Genomic DNA, 19300 nt, shown 5'->3' on the forward strand with positions numbered 1-19300 from the left:
TGAGGGCCACTTCCGTGCCTGAGTGTGCTGTGTTATATCACACACCATGGTCATATTTTACATTAAAAACCTTGAGATTAATAAATCACCCCCAGCTCAGATGTAGTGGTCTCCGACACTGATCTCAACCAAACTATATCCAGGGCATCTCCTGCTTTTGGCTGGGAAGAGCATCGAATTTCCCAGAGTTTCAATGTGATTTCACTCATTCAGACTTACTAGCCTCGATTCTACTGGTGAGATCCTTTAGGAAGAACCCAGAGCTCACACTTCCATCGTTTAAATAACATGCCTCCAATCTCTTTGGGCCAACTTCCTCCTGTAACCTTTGGATAAGTAAACCAGGTTTGATCCACCCAGTGGATGGCTCTGCCTGATCACCCTCATTGATCTCAACCTACTGTTGATCCAAGATCATTCTCACTCCTCCATAACTCTATTTTTTTTTATATCAGACATGTCTTTGCTCAAGTAATAGATCGGAAGAAACATCATAACTTTCTATAGATAGCTTCAAATATCCGAAAGACTGGGGATGTAGGGTGTTGGGGGTTTTCTTCTCATTTTTCCAAAATGATCCAAATACTGAAGACACTGAGTAAACCCACCAGCAGTTGCAGTAGAAAGTTCTCACATTTACGATACAATATCTATTATGCCTACAAGAAAAGTTGAAGAGAAATAGTTGGGAAACAAATCTTTACTAAAAAACAAACTTTCAACAGGAGGTTCAAGAGTCTGCCAGTGGAAGGAATTCAACTGATGTTTAAATTTAGGCTAAATAAATCCAGAGGGCTATTTAGTCCTGAAAGAACCAGAGACTCCTGAGGAGTGAGGACTCTCCTTCCTGTCGCTGGGCATTTAAGCAGACTTTTTATCATCCTGCCTTTGTCAGCCTTCTGCATCTCCTAAAACCAGCTGTGTCTGCCAAAAGTAGCATTAAAGATACATACATACATACATACATACATACATACATGCACTGAAGCCACAAATCAGAAAGAGGTCCTTGCCTCCTTTATAATTTGAAACTGATAAAAGACATATCTGCTGTTTTTAAAAGGAAAAGGGTGCCCTTGAAATAACCTCCGTTTTAACGATCTAAACTGACCAAGCACAGTGATCCTGGGATACTGCTATGACCCTGTCTTTACTTGAAAGGCATTCCCAAAAAAAAAAAAAAAAAAAAAAAAAAAGGCATTCCCTTTAGTACCCAGAGGTCTTTGATAACTCAATATTGTTTCACTAATTCCTAACAATCAATAATAGTCTATTGGGGCGCCTGGGTGGCTCAGTGGGTTAAGCCGCTGCCTTCGGCTCAGGTCATGATCTCGGAGTCCTGGGATAGAGCCCCGCATCGGGCTCTCTGCTCGTCAGGGAGCCTGCTTCCTCCTCTCTCTCTGCCTGCCTCTCTGCCTGCTTGTGATCTCTCTGTCAAATAAATAAATAAAATCTTTAAAAAAAAAAAAAAGTCTACTAAATGAACTGCTTGAGTGTATAACACCAAAGAAGTTCATCTAAACTGGGTGGAAGGCATTATGACTCAGTTGTTACAACTACCAGAAACTTCTCTTTGTTTTTAAAAGAGTAGCAATGGCCACAGAAACAAACTGGCCTTGATGTTCTAAAGGAGAATATGAGTGTTCTGCCAATGTCTTAGCCAGTAGGGCAGAAAGAGCAAGTTTTACAAAGTTCACTATCACCTCTTAAATGTAATTCTAGGACCTATAATTCAATGTAATCCCACCCTCCCCACACATAACCTGGCCTTCCACACTACAACTAACACGGTTAACAAGTAGGGCAAGAGGCAGATGTTGATCGATAACTACTATTACCTACAGTTAAATACTGATAATTGCCTATATATCACACGATGTCATAACCCTCCCACAAAGCAAGTTTTTAACTTTAATTGATGAACTGCAACCTGGTTCATTTTCACCTGCCCCTGGATCTCTCCCTACTTGTCTGTCTCTTTGCAGAGCCCTTCCACAAAGCTATACTCATGCTTTTTGGGAATGATCTTCAGACCCATTTCTGAAGTAATATAATATCCAATAAATTTTCAAAGCAAAATTTCGATGGAAAGATCCTCATGACATCACGATAACTAGGGGAAAAGGATAAGACCCACAAAAAAAAAAATAAAATAAGGTTTTCATCATTTTTTCTCTTCTTGGGTCAAAAAAGTAACCAATGTGTTCAGACTTTCAAAAATATGAGTTGGGGAAAACTTTGTACTTTATTTAAGATTTACTTATTTATTTGAGAGTGAGAGAGAATTCATGAATGGGGGACAGGGCAGAGGAAGAGGGGGAGAGAATCTCAAGCAGACTCCTCCCCACTGAGCACGAACCCGACATGCGGCTCAATCTCAGGACTCTGGGATCACTACCCGAGCCGAAACCAAGAACTAGACTTTAACCAACTGAGCCACCCTGGTGCCCTGAAAACTTTGTACTTTCAACAATGTAGTAATACTTTTTATTCACATAGATGAAATGCAGCCCAGGCAAAAGTTGACTCCCAGGCCCCCCACCTTGCTAACTCTGTGACCTTAAACAAATTGTTTAATACTTATGGGACTCTGCTCTCTTATCCACTAAATAGGAGGAATAAAAATAATAATCACAAGATCGTTGTGACAATTAAATGAGACAATGCGATCAAAGCCCTTGGAAGAACACCGAAGAGATATCAAGTGTTCAATAAATGGTAGCTATTGAGTATGAATGTCACGTTGCCATCTCTGTCTTAGCCATCCAAGAACTAAAGCTTTGCTTTGTTTTCTTAGCTCTGTGGTCTATAGCCAAAGCCTTTTGTGCCCATGAGCAAACAGGAAAGTGCCCACATAACACCTCAAATAAATTCAAAGCCAGTTTGGCTTGAATGGAGACTTAGGTCAAATTTGCTTCCAAGTTTCATGGATTAGTGCTAATTGTCCCATGGCGTAAGCCTAATTTTGCCCATCGAGAAATTACTGGTTCCCATTTTTGGTGTGGTCCCCAAAGGCAATCTGACCTGCATTAGTCCAGATGGATTGTTTCAAATGCAACTTGAGAAATGGGGAGAGAATGAAATGCTTAATGCTCAGAAAGAGAATTCACAAGACTTAAAATGCCTGATTAGGGGCACCTGGGTGGCTCAGTCGGTTGAGTGTCCAGCTCTTGATTTCGGCTCAGGTCATGATCTCAGGGTCACAGGACTGAGCCATGCATCAGGTTCCCCGCTCAGTGGGGAGTCTGCTTCCCCTCTCCCTCTGCACCTCCCTCACTCATGCTGTCTCTCTCTCATGCACTCTCTCTCTCTAAAATAAATAAATAATTTTTTTTAAAATAAAATAAAATGCTTGATTAAACACTAGATTCAGTGATGTCTAATGTGACGATGCCCAATGCCCAATATAGTACTTTCCAAGTAGGTAAATTCAGGACCAGCTGCTTATCCCTGGGCCTTCTCATTCACTCTATATCCCGTCTCTTTCCACATCACACTCTCCCAGCCTTTCTATCATTGCTGCTCTCCAGCTCAGACCGCTGTACAAGGAGCAGGTTGGGGAGAGAATGCATAAGGTTGATAAGGAGAATCCCCATGCTTCCAGGAATGTCCAAGCGTGGCACACAGGCACACTCAACTGCAGCTTCATTCATCCCAACAGCAAACTCCAGAAGCAAATTTCAGGATGATCATATTTTTGCATCATTAAGGAATTCAGGGCCAAATATTCCATACCTACCTTAACTTCTAAACTATACAGATCTGTTGGATGACTTTAAATCCCCACCGGATCAAAAACACAAGAAACAAGTGTTGGCGAGAATGTGGAGGAAGAGGAACCCTCGTGTACTGTTGGTGGGAATGCAAAGCCACTATGCAAAGCAGTAAGGAGAGTCCTCAAAAAATTAAAAATTGAACTACCATATGACCTAGTAATTCCACTACTGGATAGTTTTCCAAAGAATATGAAAACACTAATTTGGAAAGATATATGCACCCTTATGCTTATTGCAACGTTATTTACCATAGCAAAATTATGCAAACAGCACAAATGTCCTTCCATAGATGGATAAAGAAGATGGGGCAAATATATACAATGGACTATTACTCAGCCATAAAAGAAAAATGGAATCTTGCCATTTGCAACAACATGGAGGGATCCAGAGAATGTAATGCCAAGTGAAATAAGTCAGAGAAAGACAAATACCATATGATTTCACTCATATGTGGAATTTGAGAAATAAAACAAACAAAACAAAGAGAAAAACCAAAAAAACAAACTCTTAACTATGGAGAACTGAAGGTTACCAGAAGAGAAGCAGGTACAAGGATGGGTGAAATAGGAAATGGGGACTGAGAGGACACTTATAGTGGTGAGCACTGGATAATATATAGGATTTTTTAATCACTCTATTGTACACCTGAAACTAATAAATCATTGCATGTTCACTGTACTGGAATTGAAATTAATCAATCCATCCCTATTGGGCTTCTGTGAGAACCTCCAATTACTGATGATAAGTCATGCACCTAGTTATTTTTAATTGGGAATAGGAAAGGGGGCAGTGGTATTTGAGAAAATGACAAAACCAGGGATACCCCCCCCCCCCGGTTAATGCTTGTGTACACACACACACACACACACACACACAGAGGCAGAGGCAAAGGTACAAAATTGTGTGTACAAATCTCAAGTCTCCTAGATTTCTTGAATTCCATCCATGATTATCCTGGTCATCTGTGGACCCAGACTGAGATCATCTGATCTAACCTACCCCGTATTTTAAAATTAAAAGAAAAAACAATCTGAAGCCAGCAAGATTAGAGCAGAGTTAAGTGACTTCCTCAGTAGAACACATTTGGCAAGCTGAGACCAAAACCCCCATCTTCTGACCCCTGCTTCAATACTGTTTCCTCAAACAGCTTCCTCTGCTCTCTCCCATTATCCTGGGGATAAAAGAGGGCTACCTCCCTGCTTTGTGGAGTTCTTAGGTGGAATATTTACTAAAACTGTGGCACATCATAAATATTTGCATTCTTCCCCATGAAACTTTGAGGCTTGCCATTATCTGCATAATAATACCCAGGAGGTGAATTAGGCAAATTAGTCTTTGGTGTACAATAATTCTCAGATTGTGTCCTCAGATCTGGCTGTGATAAACACAACAGAGCTACTGGCTAAACAAATATTTAGGAAATACTGACAAAGGTCTAAGTTATCATAGCTTTAATACCATCTCTATCCAGAAGACTTTAGAAATATTTTACTCAGGGGAAAAAAAATATATAGAATGTAGACCTGTTTGAGGGTTTTTTCCCACTGGGTGTTTGGTTTTCCCAGGTGCCCCAAATTAAACTCACTCACACTTTCTGGCTATCACTCAAATGGAGCTGATGTTGCTACTGCTTTCCCAGATCCTTCTAAAAACTAGAGGATTTTGTTCTGGCATTTTAATCAGTGATTAACTGCCCCCTTCTTTTTCCTGCTGTGTTAAGTAAAAGATCCATATGCCGGGTGTTGTAGGGAATTTGTTAGGCCATAGATCATAGCTGTGGTGCAGGACATGATGTGTCTCAAGGGAACTAATGAAGCCATAAGGAATGTAAAGAGTCATCGGGTTAAAGCCACATTAGGACAGCTGTTAGGTTAATGAGGGCCCTGCTTTGGAGAGGAGGTCACTGTATAGAAAAATATGAACCACTCTTTATTGGTTTGATCCCGTGTCCTCTGCAAGTTAATGGGCCTTTCTTATTCTCCTCAGACATTCATTGAGCCAGATGTGAATGCTGGGCACTGCACAAGCCGCATGGGTTTGAGATTTAGTCGGTCCCCCATCTTTGTTTTTGGCAAAAGCAGGAATGACGGGCAACACAGAACCCTTTCAGTTTTCCATCACTCTCTTTGTTTGATTTCTTTAAAATCAATGTTTATTTTTTTTTTACTCTGAGTGCAGAGCTGATCTCCTATCTGTCTGAAACACGGACTCGGGATGTGGGCTTGGCCAGACAAAGAGTATAGGGATCAAATCCTGGAATGCAATGGGCGCTCTATAAAGGTTTGCTGGAAGAATGGAGATGGAAACAGATCTGACTTCGGATTTAAGCCAGGTGTCCACAGAACTGTAATAAACGCAATTAGATTTGATACATACAATATTTATAACATTGTTATAGATCATATCATGATTCATATACCACATATGGTATTATATCATACAATATTTATGTACGTAAGTTATCATAATTTGTGGTTAGTGGTGGTCATTTCTGGAGAGGAACACCGTATCCCAATGTAACAGGTAGATAGAGTCAATAATTCCCGCTGTAAAACATCTGTACAGTAAGACTCCACGCATCTCTGAGTCCTTTCTTTGCTCACCCTTCCACCCACTTCCAGCTTACCCAACCTGTTGCCTACCTTCCACCTTTTGCCCCTGCCCTTTCTTTCTGTTCCCATAGCCCCTAACCCATTCATGCCCACAGCCTCCACTACCCATCACATCAACTGTGAGAGCCCTTGCCTAAAACCCAAGCCCACCACAGGATGTCCTCAGCCTAGGTTTCCAACCATATTCCTCCCACCACCCTATTTCTTCCTACCCTCCAACCAAACTGAACTAGTCCCTATTCCTTTGACATGAGCAAAAATGAAAGATCACCAGGTATGTGACTCACATGCATCCAACATCCAACTCTCTGCACTTTTGTTCACATTATTCCCTCTTACTAAAACACTCTCCCCACCCTCCCTGTCCAGAGAATTTCTATTTAGCTTCAAAGGTTCATCTTAAATCTGCCTTCTTTGTGAGCTTCTCTTGTTATCCAGCAAGATCTCATTCTTTCCTCTTCTCAACTCCCACTGCACTTTGTTTCTCTCTTAAGCTACTTATCATAACTGGCTTTTTTAACTATCTGTGTTTACCTCATTAACTCATTAATATTAGACTGGAGCTCCTTGGGAGACTTGCCTTAATGCATCTTAACATTCCTTCACTTTCTTACCTCTACGGTGATGTATGGCAAGTCAGGTTGAATAAGACAATCACTCTGACTAGGTTCTGTACCCTGGGAGAGGCTATTTCTGTAAAAGCCTAGAAAAGGAGAGGTAGTGAGCTGCATAGGAGAAAGCAATGATCAATCTAGAGACCATATCAACTGATCGGTTTACCTCTGAGTCTCCAGGCTCGCTTTGACGATGAAAGTCAAGTAGCTGGAAAGAACACATTTCTAGATAAAGTAACTTAACTCGAGGAGTTTAAGGATACCCTAAGACATTTTTAAGCCTTCAAACAGTGTTTTACTATCTTCATTAATGCTGAAAATGTTATTCTATCAATAGAAAGTTATTAAACGAAAGTAGTCTTTCCAGAGAGTTCAGAGTCATTCTAAAACTTCAGAAGATGCTTCAAATAATTCCTAAAATAATAGTTATTTGAAATGTTAGTTCAAATAGTTATTTGAAATAGTTATTTGAAGCAGCCTTAGAAGGAATTTTTCTTTATACACCTTTGCCCATCCTCATAATTGAAAAGTCATCAAGAGCAAGTATATAGAATCCAACTACATCTATCACTGACTAGTTTTAGGACTTTGGGTGCTCACTTCAATAGTCTGACAAAAAAAAACTGGGGGTAAATAATAGTATCACCCTATAGTTCTAGTGCCGAGTAGATGGGTTAATTCACGTAAAGCACTTAGAACAGTGCTGGGCACAAGGGGACCACTCGCAATTGCTTGCTATTATCTTATGTGCCACCCCTGAAGTCCATAGCGTGCCCCGTGTGTAACAAGGGTTCATGAAATGGGGAGTGACCAACAGGAACTGACACACTTATATCGGACATAATTGTTTTCTTCTATTAATGATAACCAAAGGCTAAAATAAGAATGCACATTTTCATAAGTAACAACAACAACAACAAAAAAACCCTAAGAATGTAATGCAAACAAATAGGTCATTTTAAAACAGATCCACATAAAATACTTGTATCCAACAGCATGACAGAAAAGGAGCCAAAAGTACTGATCACATTGATAAATTTAATTAGACTGACCAACCTCTTAAGTGAGAAAAAAAAATAATTGTCTGACTGGTTAGCAAAGTAAAATACTGCTGGATACAATAGACGTACCTAAAAACAAAAGAAATTCGGTGGGGGGGAGGGTTGTGATCAGGCAAATACAAATAAAAATTAAAAAGAGGTCAGAATAGTGCCATCAGGACAAGGCAAAAGACAAAGAAAAGACACCAGAGAGAACATGGTGGAAACTTTATGCTACTAAAGGCTACAATTCACAATGAATTCCTAACGTATTTATTCTCTGGGTTTAAAATCTGCTTTAGGGGCGCCTGGGTGGTTCAGTGGATTAAATGTCTGTGTCAGCTCAGGTCATGTCCTCAGGGTCCTGGGATCGAGCCCCACATCTGTCTCCCTGTTCAGTAGGGAGCCTAATTCTCCCTCTCCCTCTGCTCCTCCCCTTGCTCATGCTTGCTCTCTCAAATAAATAAAATCTTAAATAAAATAAAATCTGCTTTAGATGAAAAGACACTACTTTGCTTCCTGTCCGGATTTAATCAGGGCACGGATGTTTAGAGTCAGTACCTGAACTCGAGCCTCGGTGAGCTTTGCTCTCTGTGCCAGTTCCTCCCTGGTATAAATATCAGGGTAGTGGGTTCTCTCAAAAGCTCGTTCCAGTTCTTCAAGCTGTTCTGCTGTAAAAGTCGTTCGGCTCCTGCGCTGTTTTCTCTTTAATGGCAAATCTGGTTCGGAGTCAATGTCGGAGCCTTCATCTGACTGGGGTGCTGAGGCTAAGTGCACGGGAGAGAAAAAGCGGTAAAACAGGAGTCAAAAAACAAGTTTGACCAAGACTGAATGATTCAAGTCCTGAAGTACATCCCCAGTGTCTTCGCACAGACACCAAGCCCCTCTGTGCAGTATCACATTATTAAATGATATTTAATCTCTTCCCCTATTTTGTCTCCAAGCCCCCAAGGCAGAAATCATTGTTCTTTGCATCTGTCACCCTAGGTCCATTACGAGATCTTAGAAAACAGGGATGGACATGATTCCATTTTTATGGCCCTCGTGCTTAGCACTTAATGGGTCCACCATTTGTGTTTGATGAATGAATCAAATTTAGTGTGGTTCTAAATAAACTTTTGCCACCTTTTACAGGAGGAAATCCATTAACAAATGTGATTTTTTTTAGAGATTAATCCAAGATTAATCTACGAGCTAGGAACTACTAAAATTGACCTAATATCTAAAAAGTCAATAATAGTAAAGTGTTGCAGGATTCCTACAGATTTATAGACTCTACTCCCATAAGAGAAATCATATTTAAATTCATGATCTTATTACCACATATTGAGAAATGTTTAAGGAGAGTTTAGACATTGTTACTGTGAACCTCAAGAACAGACTCGAGAAAAGGCAGGCATCGACTAGCAAACTGTCCCTAAACCGAAGGTCAGAGTCTGGGTCTCTGCTGAATGGTGAGCAGTTGCCCAGGACTGCTGCCTAATTTGAGGAACACAGTGCAAAATAAAAATGCAAGTCCCTGTGTTCAAAAATGATTGCAAATTTTGAGATGGCTACACACAGCGTAAAAACCAAACACAGAGCCCTTCTAAGCACGGGCCGTGGGTAGAAGACTACATAGGTCAGAAGTCCCGGAAACCAGCCCTGCTGCAGGCCCCTCCCCAGCAAAGTTTGAATTTGCCTGTGTCAGCATGCATCAGGGAAGGAGGTCTTGCTTATTTAGTGGGTGAGTATCTACAGAAGAGAAGGAGGGACTGGGAAATTAGTTAGGAATTTACGCTGGTGATACAATATGGCGCCTATGAGTTCCTTCAGTAACTGAGTACCCGTCAGCCTTAGAAGGTTCTGAGGTTTGAGCACACAGCAGACACAGGGCTCTGGGCAGGAAAGCAGCTGTCTCCCAGAGGCCCTGGACATTGGGCCAGTAGCAGAGGACCATCAGAGAGCTCTCGGGCACCTACTCTGAGCAGAACTCGGGAGCCCGGCCAGCCATGCTCCTAAGCTTATCCAAATACACTTTGAAAACTCCCCCAGATTACTGGGGGATCCTCCGGGGAAGGGGCTGAAATGTGCTGTTGGCAAATGGGGAAGGAAATCCAGAAAGTTGTAAATTATTAATGTCATTGTCAAGGTAAAACTCCTTTGCACTCTCAGGCTATAGGACCTGGGGAAATCCAGGTGCTACCAGAAGCAATGTCAAAATGCGGTATTTCCTACACCCCTCATTCTCTTTTATTTAAACTCAAACTCAACTGCCCTACAGAAATCTAAAATTTCGTTCTACTTCAGTATATTATAGTATAAGCTGCCCAAAGGGGTGTACATCCAAAATAACCCATAAATAGAATTCTAAGTTATTTTAATATTTAAAACTTTACAATTTATTCACAAACTATAAAATTAAGAGAGTAAATTAATAATCTATATGACAAATTAAAGAAAAACAAGTGCTAATAGATAAAAGCGAAAGGGAACTATGATATACAGTACATCTACTGTACATCAACTATTATGCTTGGTGTTTCAATTATGTTGTCTAATTTGATATAAAATGGTCTAATTTGATATAAATCTTATTTTAGGATACTTAAAAAAATGAAACGAGACTTGCTTTAAGTGTGGGAATATTTTAAAGGAAAATTAACATGCTGAGAAATGTGCATTGCATTATAAACTTCAAAAGCTCACAATACAACTTACATGTGTTTGTGTTTGATAAATGTGAGTCAAATTAAAAAAGCAATAATTTGCACATCACTGTAGAGCAGTGGATCTTGAACTTTTAAAGCATCAGAACCATCTGAAGAGCTTATTAACACACAGACTGCTGCCCCCCCAATTTCTACAGTTTCTATAGTTTTGGGGGGTGGTGGATGCCAAGTCTGCTGGTCCTAAATGATCCTCGGAGAACTACCTCTATAGGATAATCCATATTATTATTTTCTCTCCCAAAATTCCCAAGTACAGGGCGCCTGGGTGGCTCAGTGGGTTAAGCCACTGCCTTCGGCTCAGGTCATGATCTCAGGGTCCTGGGATCGAGGCCCGCATCGGGCTCTCTGCTCAGCAGGGAGCCTGCTTCCCTCTCTCTCTCTCTCTCTCTCTCTCTCTCTGCCTGCCTCTCTGTCTACTTGTGATCTCTCTCTGTCAAATAAATAAATAAAATCTTTAAAAAAAAAATTCCCAAGTACATAAAATATTTCCTTCTGTAACTTATCAAAACAATGGTTCCACATACATATTTTTAAATTTTAAATAGTATACTTCCCAAGAAACAGATTATTCATTCCCCTAAGATAATAAATCACCATAAAATGCTTCCCTTCCCTGCCCCCAGTTTCTGTTGCCCTGACTTTTCTATCTTCTGTGAATTCAGGTGAAAAGCCCAATAGCATTTAAGGACTGACCCAAATGTGAGAACCTTAAATCTTTGGTTGCACTTTCTCTTACTATGATCCCATTAGGATAATAGTATGTGGAAATTTTCATGTTTCCTCTGGGAGTCTCAAAGGTTATTAAATCCTCCCAAGTAAATATGATGTGCCATGCACTGTCAGGTCAATTAATCAAAATCGTCTCAGTTTCTGAAGAAAAAGGGCTCCTGAAATGTACAAGTAAAAGTGAGAGTTAATTCTGAGGGTCAAGACCACCATGTTTCACCTTAACAACATCCCCCACAATGTAAGCTTAGTGAGCTCAAGGCCTTTCTCTGTCTTGTTCCCTGCTGGACACCTTGGAACATAGTAGGTATTTAATAAACACAATTGACAGAATGGAAATGCCTGGTAGAATTTAAGGTTTGAACCAAACTGATTTCTTTGCCCCTATTTTACACCTTAAATGGAAATTCTGCCTTTCTGAGTCTCCCAACATCTACTGAAATGAGATTTGGGAGTCTGTAAATCCTCAAAAAAATTTCTGGAAGATTTTGCAAGTATTTGCATACCTGAATATTTCTGGGAAATAATTATCAACCTTTTCCGAAGATTGTGATTTAAAAAAAAAAAAAAGATGAAGAATCACCAACAGCTAATGATTAAAAAGACTCAGAATGTCTGGGAGTTCAGTAGGACAGCCTTCACCACCCAAAATAAAAATTTTTTTTAACAAGCTAACAAATCACTACTTGTATTTCTAGGCTGTTATGCAAAAGCAATGCAACAGTTGTACCTCCCTAAGAAAACTTCCATAAAGCATCATTTCAAAAGACACTGAGGAAATGACTTGCCTGACTTTTCTGCTGGAAAGTTATCTGAACCAACTGAACCTTCTTGGCAATATGAAGCCACAGTTGCACAAGTAAATTCTAACCTTTCTCCATCTTTACACCCCAAAAGGATGTGGGGCTTTAAAATATGTTAAGTCAGTGACCCAAGATTAATCTACGAGCTAGGCACTACTAGCTATTTCTAAAGATGGAAATACTACTTTTTTTTTAAATGTCACTCAATAGAAATAAGATTTACAGAGAACATGATAATGTCATGAACTTGAATCATTCTATTTTTATCAAAAATAAATCTGATACTTACATCCCATTGTAATAGTACAAAAAATCATTTCATTGAAGTCCATCAATTTTACATATTCAACATTAGATCCTTGATACAAAGCACCTCATTTGCTAAATATTACACCAAACTAAAAAAACAAGACTTTTTTTTTTCCCAGACAGCTCCACAGAAATAAATTATATCTGTCTCTGCACAGAATATCTAATGCTCTGACTTGGACATTGCAAGCACCACCAGCAAGAGAGTTATCTAAATGAGTTCATAGATTGTGAGGATACAGCAACAAGATTAAATACGATCTCTTCGGTAAAATCTCTTTGGATTATTTCTACTGTCCGGCCCCAATATTAAGGGGAGATTTTCAATTACATTTAAGTTACTCAATCATATTCTACACATGCCTTCACAAAGTTTGCTTTATTATTCATTAAATAGAGATATTGTTCCCCAATTTGAAATACCAAAATAGGGCTCATAAGAAATCCATATTAACATATACTGTATGTTAATTAATTGAATTTAAATTTTTTAAAAAAATTTTAATCCATATTAACATATAATACACAGCTTTTTAAGTGAAGATTATATTGCTTTAAATTGAATGATTCTCAGATTTTATCCCAATCCATATTCTTACCAGATTTTGAAAGTTTTTACTCTATTTTCAAAACCTCCTCACCATCCATTCTCTGACTTAGACATTTGTGTAACTCAATGTCTCCAATGAATCTGGAGCAAACCTTTCCAAGAAGATGAGGATTTCTCTCTCTTCCCAATGTAACTACACAAAAATCCTGTGAAATAAATACGCTATTCTGTAGAAGAAGGAAACTGAGACTTAGAGACATTGTTCAGATCACACAACTGGGGAAGCTAGGATTTGACCCTGGTCTATGGGGCTTCAGGAGGCATACTTTCTCTCTTCTAGCCTGGTATGTTCCAAATAGGTGCTGCTGAGTTTCTTTCTCTCTCTCTCTCTCTCTCTCTCTCTCTCTCACACACACACACACACACAAACACACAACAAAGAGTCCTTCTAAAGAGGAGTACCAGAAACAAATCCAAACAGGAATTCCAATGCAAATTATTCAGCTGATTGCCACCTACCCCTCCCATTTCCCCCAGATTCTCAAAAACGTCCTAGAATCAAATGAAATTTATGAAAACACAACAGTTTGATTAATCTTATACACCAAATCAAACAATTTTCTAATTGAATTTAATTCAAGTCAATGAACATTGAACTCTTTGCATCTTCAAGTATAGTTGTTAAATATGGATAAAGCTCTAAGAAATGAATCCGTTTGCCAAGACACTGAATGAATTTATTTAAGAAAACAAAATAGTCAGTGTGACCATTTGCAGTAGCTCTTAAGAATCATCACTGACTCCTGGTCCTAATCATGACTGACTCCTGGTCCTAAAATCCTAGGTCCATCTAGAACATACTACTACTGATCACAAGCAGTTGAACTGATCCCTCATTTTATATCTTTACTACATCCTTCTTTTTTGTTATTAAAAACATGTTAGTGAAAGGATCTCAAGTGCTTTAAAGTAACCTCGAACTATTTTCAAACAAAAGTGTGAGAATAAATAACTTGAAATCTGTTGGCCTATTCTCAAGTTATTCAGCAGATGCCCCAGAGTGATCACAGGAAAATACTGTCTCTCCCCAGGTACCTCAATGTTTCAGCTCTGTGCTTTGTAAGAAAGTACATTTCTTCTTTTTCTATATCAAGCTAATTATAGGTCTTAGGAGACAAATTTTTAGTTACCCCAATAATTTAATATTAAGATTAACCTTGGGGAAGTGGACAGGATCCATTTAAAAAATAAAAATTAAAGAAAAAAGATCAAGCATAGATAACAATCATACCCCACAGGATTACAAATTCTTCCTTCAGAAACAAATCAAACTGGGAGGAGAAGGCAGAAGTATTACCACCAGCAGACCAACCATGAAGTTTAATTAAAGAAGGAATTACAGAATTAGAGAGTATGTCTTTGTCCGTTAACCCCTTGTGACCTCTTCTGTAGCCTGAAGAAATATTTCATCCTAGTTAACGCTATTATACATGAGATCTTACCTCAATTTTATAGGGATTTAGTCATGTGGAATTCTATAATTATTGGTTTCCAGACCAATATAATTCAGAGATGGGAGACAGGCAAAAAATGGAGAAACAAAATAATTCACAAGCATGAATTTGGCACACTGTCTTTCTTCTCAGCAAGACCTTTCATTTGAATAATTAAAGAATCAAAACATGACAACCATTTAAACTCTATGTTTGTTCCAGATATAATACAATGAAATTTACAGACACAGAGGAGGTGGGGGGATCTCTCTCTGCGGGCTCTGAGGCTGACGTCCTTAGTCATCAGTCATTTACTAGAAGATAACCCCAGACCAAATCAGATGGTCCCTCCATCTCTACTAATCTTGGCAAGCTAGACCTGTCAGCATCGGCACTTAAAGCTGTGTCTCACCGATTCAAAAAATAATCATAAAATAAAAATAGGAATCATGCCTTAGCGCTCCCTGAAATCATTTCCTCCCCAATCTGAAGGTTTTAGGGTATCTGGCAGGTATATTCCACAAGATCTTTAATGGGTCAACTCAAAGTTTGGTGCACCTGCTCAACTAATTGCAGAATGTCTCCTGTGTTTGTGAGTTTTACCGTCCAACGTGAAGGGGGCAATGGGACAGCTAACTGTTTTCTGATGTGAAGTGGCCCTTTTACACTGAGAGAGATGGGAATGACCTCTCTCGTGTTTACTCGGGTGAAAGCCAGGAGGAGTGAGGCAAGACTGATATTCCCTCACAGGCCCAGAGTAAATGACAAATGACATTTTCCCTTTGTGATCTTTGGGATTTTTGTTGACTTATTTGGAGGCTTTTGTTGGATCCCAAGAAATGGCCTGTGGCTGAGGCCTATTCTACCAATTTCCACGCTCCATCTGTGGAATCCATCAACAGGGCATTTACCCTCATTCAGGGCTCTGACACCTGCCTGGCAGGGAGCAGCAGACACAAAGAAAGCCGGGAGTGGATGAGAAAGGGGAGGTTGGTTTTCTTTTTTTTTTTTTTTTTTCCTCCCCAAAGAAGGGGGGTGGGGGGAGAGGTTGAAATGGATGCACAGTAGGGGTTAATCCAAGCCAGTTGAGAGACTTCAGCACCTGGAATCTTCTCTTCCACATTAATTCACAAGCTGAGAAGTAATCGTAGACATTATATTTTTTTAAGTGTGTTAAACTGTATAGATGTCAAGAAAAGGAAAGATAGACACCTCTGAAAGGAACAAACGGACGATTGAGGACAGAATCCAAAGGTAGATCTAGAAAGTGTGTGGGACCTAACACACTTAATCAAGCCAACTTCCCAGAATTCCTAACTCACAGCTAGGATTTGAGGAGCTGTTAGTGAGTCACAAACTAGGAGAGATGGTTTATAACCTCATCAGTGGTCCATGGTGGTGGTGGTGGGGGGGGGGGTCCTTGTTTGCGTTGCCTCTACGACATCTCCAAATGTGCCAGCCAAGAATCTTTAACAAGTACCAAAACAAAACAAAGTAGGACAATCTAGGGCAAGAATATTGTGGGTTTTCTGGCAGAAAGGTTCTTTTCAGAACCCGAAATCTCATTAGGAGCCCTCCAGCCCTCTGCGCACTCCTGCTCCTGCCCCCGCGATCCCCATTTGGGGGGCTGGAGCAATGGAACGCTATGCCCCTCCCCTCTGACCCAAGTCCTTCCCTCGGAAGCTGCCTTCGCCCAGCACGGGGTCATTAGAAGGAAAATAAGCTCCTGCCAGGTTGGTGCTAATCAAAATAGCACAAATAAACCCTGACACTCAACAACTCCCCGAGTGCCTGCTGCCCTGGGAGGAGAGTACAGATTGGTTATGAATATGGCGGGCGGCGGGGGCGGCCGGAAGCCCGCGTGTGCTGCGCGCCCGCCCGCAGGTGATTGCAAATGCGCAACACGGGCCCTTTGGGTGTTTATTTAAGATAAGGGCTGACAAGCCGAGCAAGCAGAAGTGGCCAAGCTGCCTCCGAGGCGTGGAGCCGCACGGCCCCAAAGACCCCCAGAGCCTAAGGTCCCGATAACTTTGAATTTCAGGTGCGTGCTGGATCCCTCCCCACGTTACACTGAGAAACCTTTCTTGGGGTGGAGTTGGGTCCCAACAGCCATCACCTAACCAGGCATCCCTGAAAAGGCCCCCTTTGTAACAAGGAAGCTGGAAAGAAAGCCTTGCTTTCCCTTCGTTCATCACAGCCCTGCTAGTGATGTTAGTTAAAAAAAGCTACATTTAAGTAAAAAACGTGCCCGTGCCCCTTCTCTTCCCCTGACAGAGCAGCGACCAAACTATGTGTTTCAGCACTTCTTTGCAAAGGCTTGGCAGGAAGGAGGAATCACTACTTTTTCAGACACCCTGAGGCTGTCCCCAAAGAACTCGGTGGCTTCTAGAGCCCTTTAAGACCTGCGTGTGACAAGAACGGCTTTTACAAAATGAATCTCTCTCACCAAGAAAAGATGAAGGCCCACTTCCCTTCCCCACCCCTGCCTGCAAATGATTTTTTTGTGTGTGTGCAATTTTTTAAATGGCTTTTTAAAAACTCCATGGTAACTGCCACCAGAGCATTTCAAAGAGAAAAAGAGAGGAAAGCCCCAAGAAAATGTGTTGCTATTCAATTAGGAAAACTGATTAGTTAACTAATTAATCAGTTAACAGCTTTCTAAGAATAGTCTCCCGTGATAAGAATTTCCCCCTCAAGAGCTTAAAAGTCAGTCATAATTAAAATTAAGAACCAGAGCTCTATCCATGTTCTGTCTCCATGACCCTCAAAGCAGGGAGCTAGGTTCTGAGTCACCGGGACTGGACTGCAGCGAGCAAAGAAAGGTAATTTGCACACTGAAGGAGAACAGGAAAACAGTAGTTCTCGTGAAAGGATAAGAGCCAAGTGACTTTTATTTACAATTGCCAAGAGAGAGGCCATTATTGACCATATGTGCCACAATTACCCTCTTATCATGGGCTGGCCATCATGTCCTTTGGGAGCTGTTAATGAACTGGGTAATTGAGCTGCTGACATGTGTTACCAAAACAAAACAATAGGAAGAAGAGACAAATGAACGTTTTATTTGCCAATCAGAGTAGGTTCAGCTTTTCACGGAGCTGCCGCTAAGTAACTGACCTAATACAGAAAACAGTGCATTGAAAGCAAGCAGATGCAGACACAGTAATCGTTAGCTGACAGCTTATGGCCCATCTGTGCTTAACATTTTGTTAAAGAAATTACTTGACTTGCTAAAGAGACAAATCATACAGCTGCCCCGAGTGCTGCCTTATAAGAGATAAATCATTAGCTAAACTGTTTGATGCTTAAAATGACAATGCTTATTAACAGTTACGTTGGGACATTTTGTCAGCACAGCCAGACACAGTTATTACTTGCTAAAAATGTGACAACTCATAGATATTCAGCAGAATGGACTTAGGGGGGAAAATCAGAACACTGAGAATGATGTGAAAGAACGATGGGCATTTTTAATCTCTCCTGGTGAAATAGTCATTTCTAAGATGATACAAATGGAAAAACAAACAAACAAAAAAACCTGAGAAATGGACCACAAGATCACGTTCCATGTGGTAATTATGTACCTTTCCTCCATCGGCACCTTATTTATTCAGAACTGGGGGATATTAGAAATTGCCCTCATTCTGGCTTGAGTACCATTAATGTCACCAATGATATCAGAACAAAAAATAAGCAGCTTAAGAAATAATTGTGTGTAGCCACTGCACTTCCCCCAAACATAGTCACCTTCCTCCTTTGGATAAAGGATCTCTCTAATAGGGAAAGAAAAACCGTGTTGCAAAAGACTTGCTTTATGAGGAGATTTAGCTTATGTTTTTGTTACCGCATCTGAATTGAAACCACATTTTTTGGTCCAAGAGTGATTCATCCAGGGCCATGCAGAACAACTTACCTCAGAAATCATTTCTGTGTAAAATGGTTAACTAGAGACAGAACACGGATATCTCAAAGCCCTTCTTGTGATGGCTCCTTCAACATTCTGGGCAAGATTAACTCAACAGTTATATAAGAAAGGCTGCTATTCGGACTCACTGAGAGCTCTAGAGCTCTCTACTATATATTCTGCATACTATTGTCCCAGGAGTGGGCTCTATACTAGATCCCACTCCTGTTTCCTTCATCCTCGATGTCCATTTTCTTTCATTTTTCCCAAAACCCGTATTGTCATCCCCATCTTACAGATAAGGAAAAAAAAAAAAAATGAGGTCTAGGGAATAATGTAACCTAACTGATCCATGAGAACTCAGATAGGTTATCCAAATATAAGATCACTTATGTCAAATATAAGATCTAATTAACATTGCCATTTGAGGAGTAAGGTTGATGTGGGGTTGGAAGAAAAACTGTAGCCAATATCATCACTTTTTTTTTTCCTTCCTGGTCTACCGTGCCAGGACTCAGATGTCACAGTCAACCCTGTAAATCAGTTGTGAAAACATGACCATAAAAGGTGAGTGGTATTCTCAGTGGCAGTTGGAGGATATGAAAATCATGTTACACACAGTTACTAACAGAGATTTCTGGCTATGAAATGTAAACCCTAGCTATATATACACAACTTTAAATAAGACACAATTAGACTCGTGACAAGGTCGACAAAGACGAAGACCCACCCTGCCTTCATCTTTATTTCCCACTATTGGAT

The 19300-nt window shown here is 40.3% G+C and overlaps 1 protein-coding gene across 2 annotated transcripts in view; it reads right to left on the reverse strand.

Moving 5' to 3' along the window:
- PAX3 (paired box 3) overlaps positions 1 to 19300 on the reverse strand; it is a 100066-nt gene that overhangs the window by 23614 nt on the left and 57152 nt on the right. For both annotated transcript variants that reach the window (XM_047723065.1, XM_047723064.1), the window contains exon 5: positions 8604 to 8809. In XM_047723065.1, coding sequence (XP_047579021.1) covers positions 8604 to 8809 — 206 coding nt within the window. The remainder of the gene's footprint in view (positions 1 to 8603; positions 8810 to 19300) is intronic.

Source organism: Lutra lutra, chromosome 3 (assembly GCF_902655055.1).
Source record: "Lutra lutra chromosome 3, mLutLut1.2, whole genome shotgun sequence".
NCBI classification, from domain to species: Eukaryota; Metazoa; Chordata; class Mammalia; order Carnivora; family Mustelidae; genus Lutra; species Lutra lutra.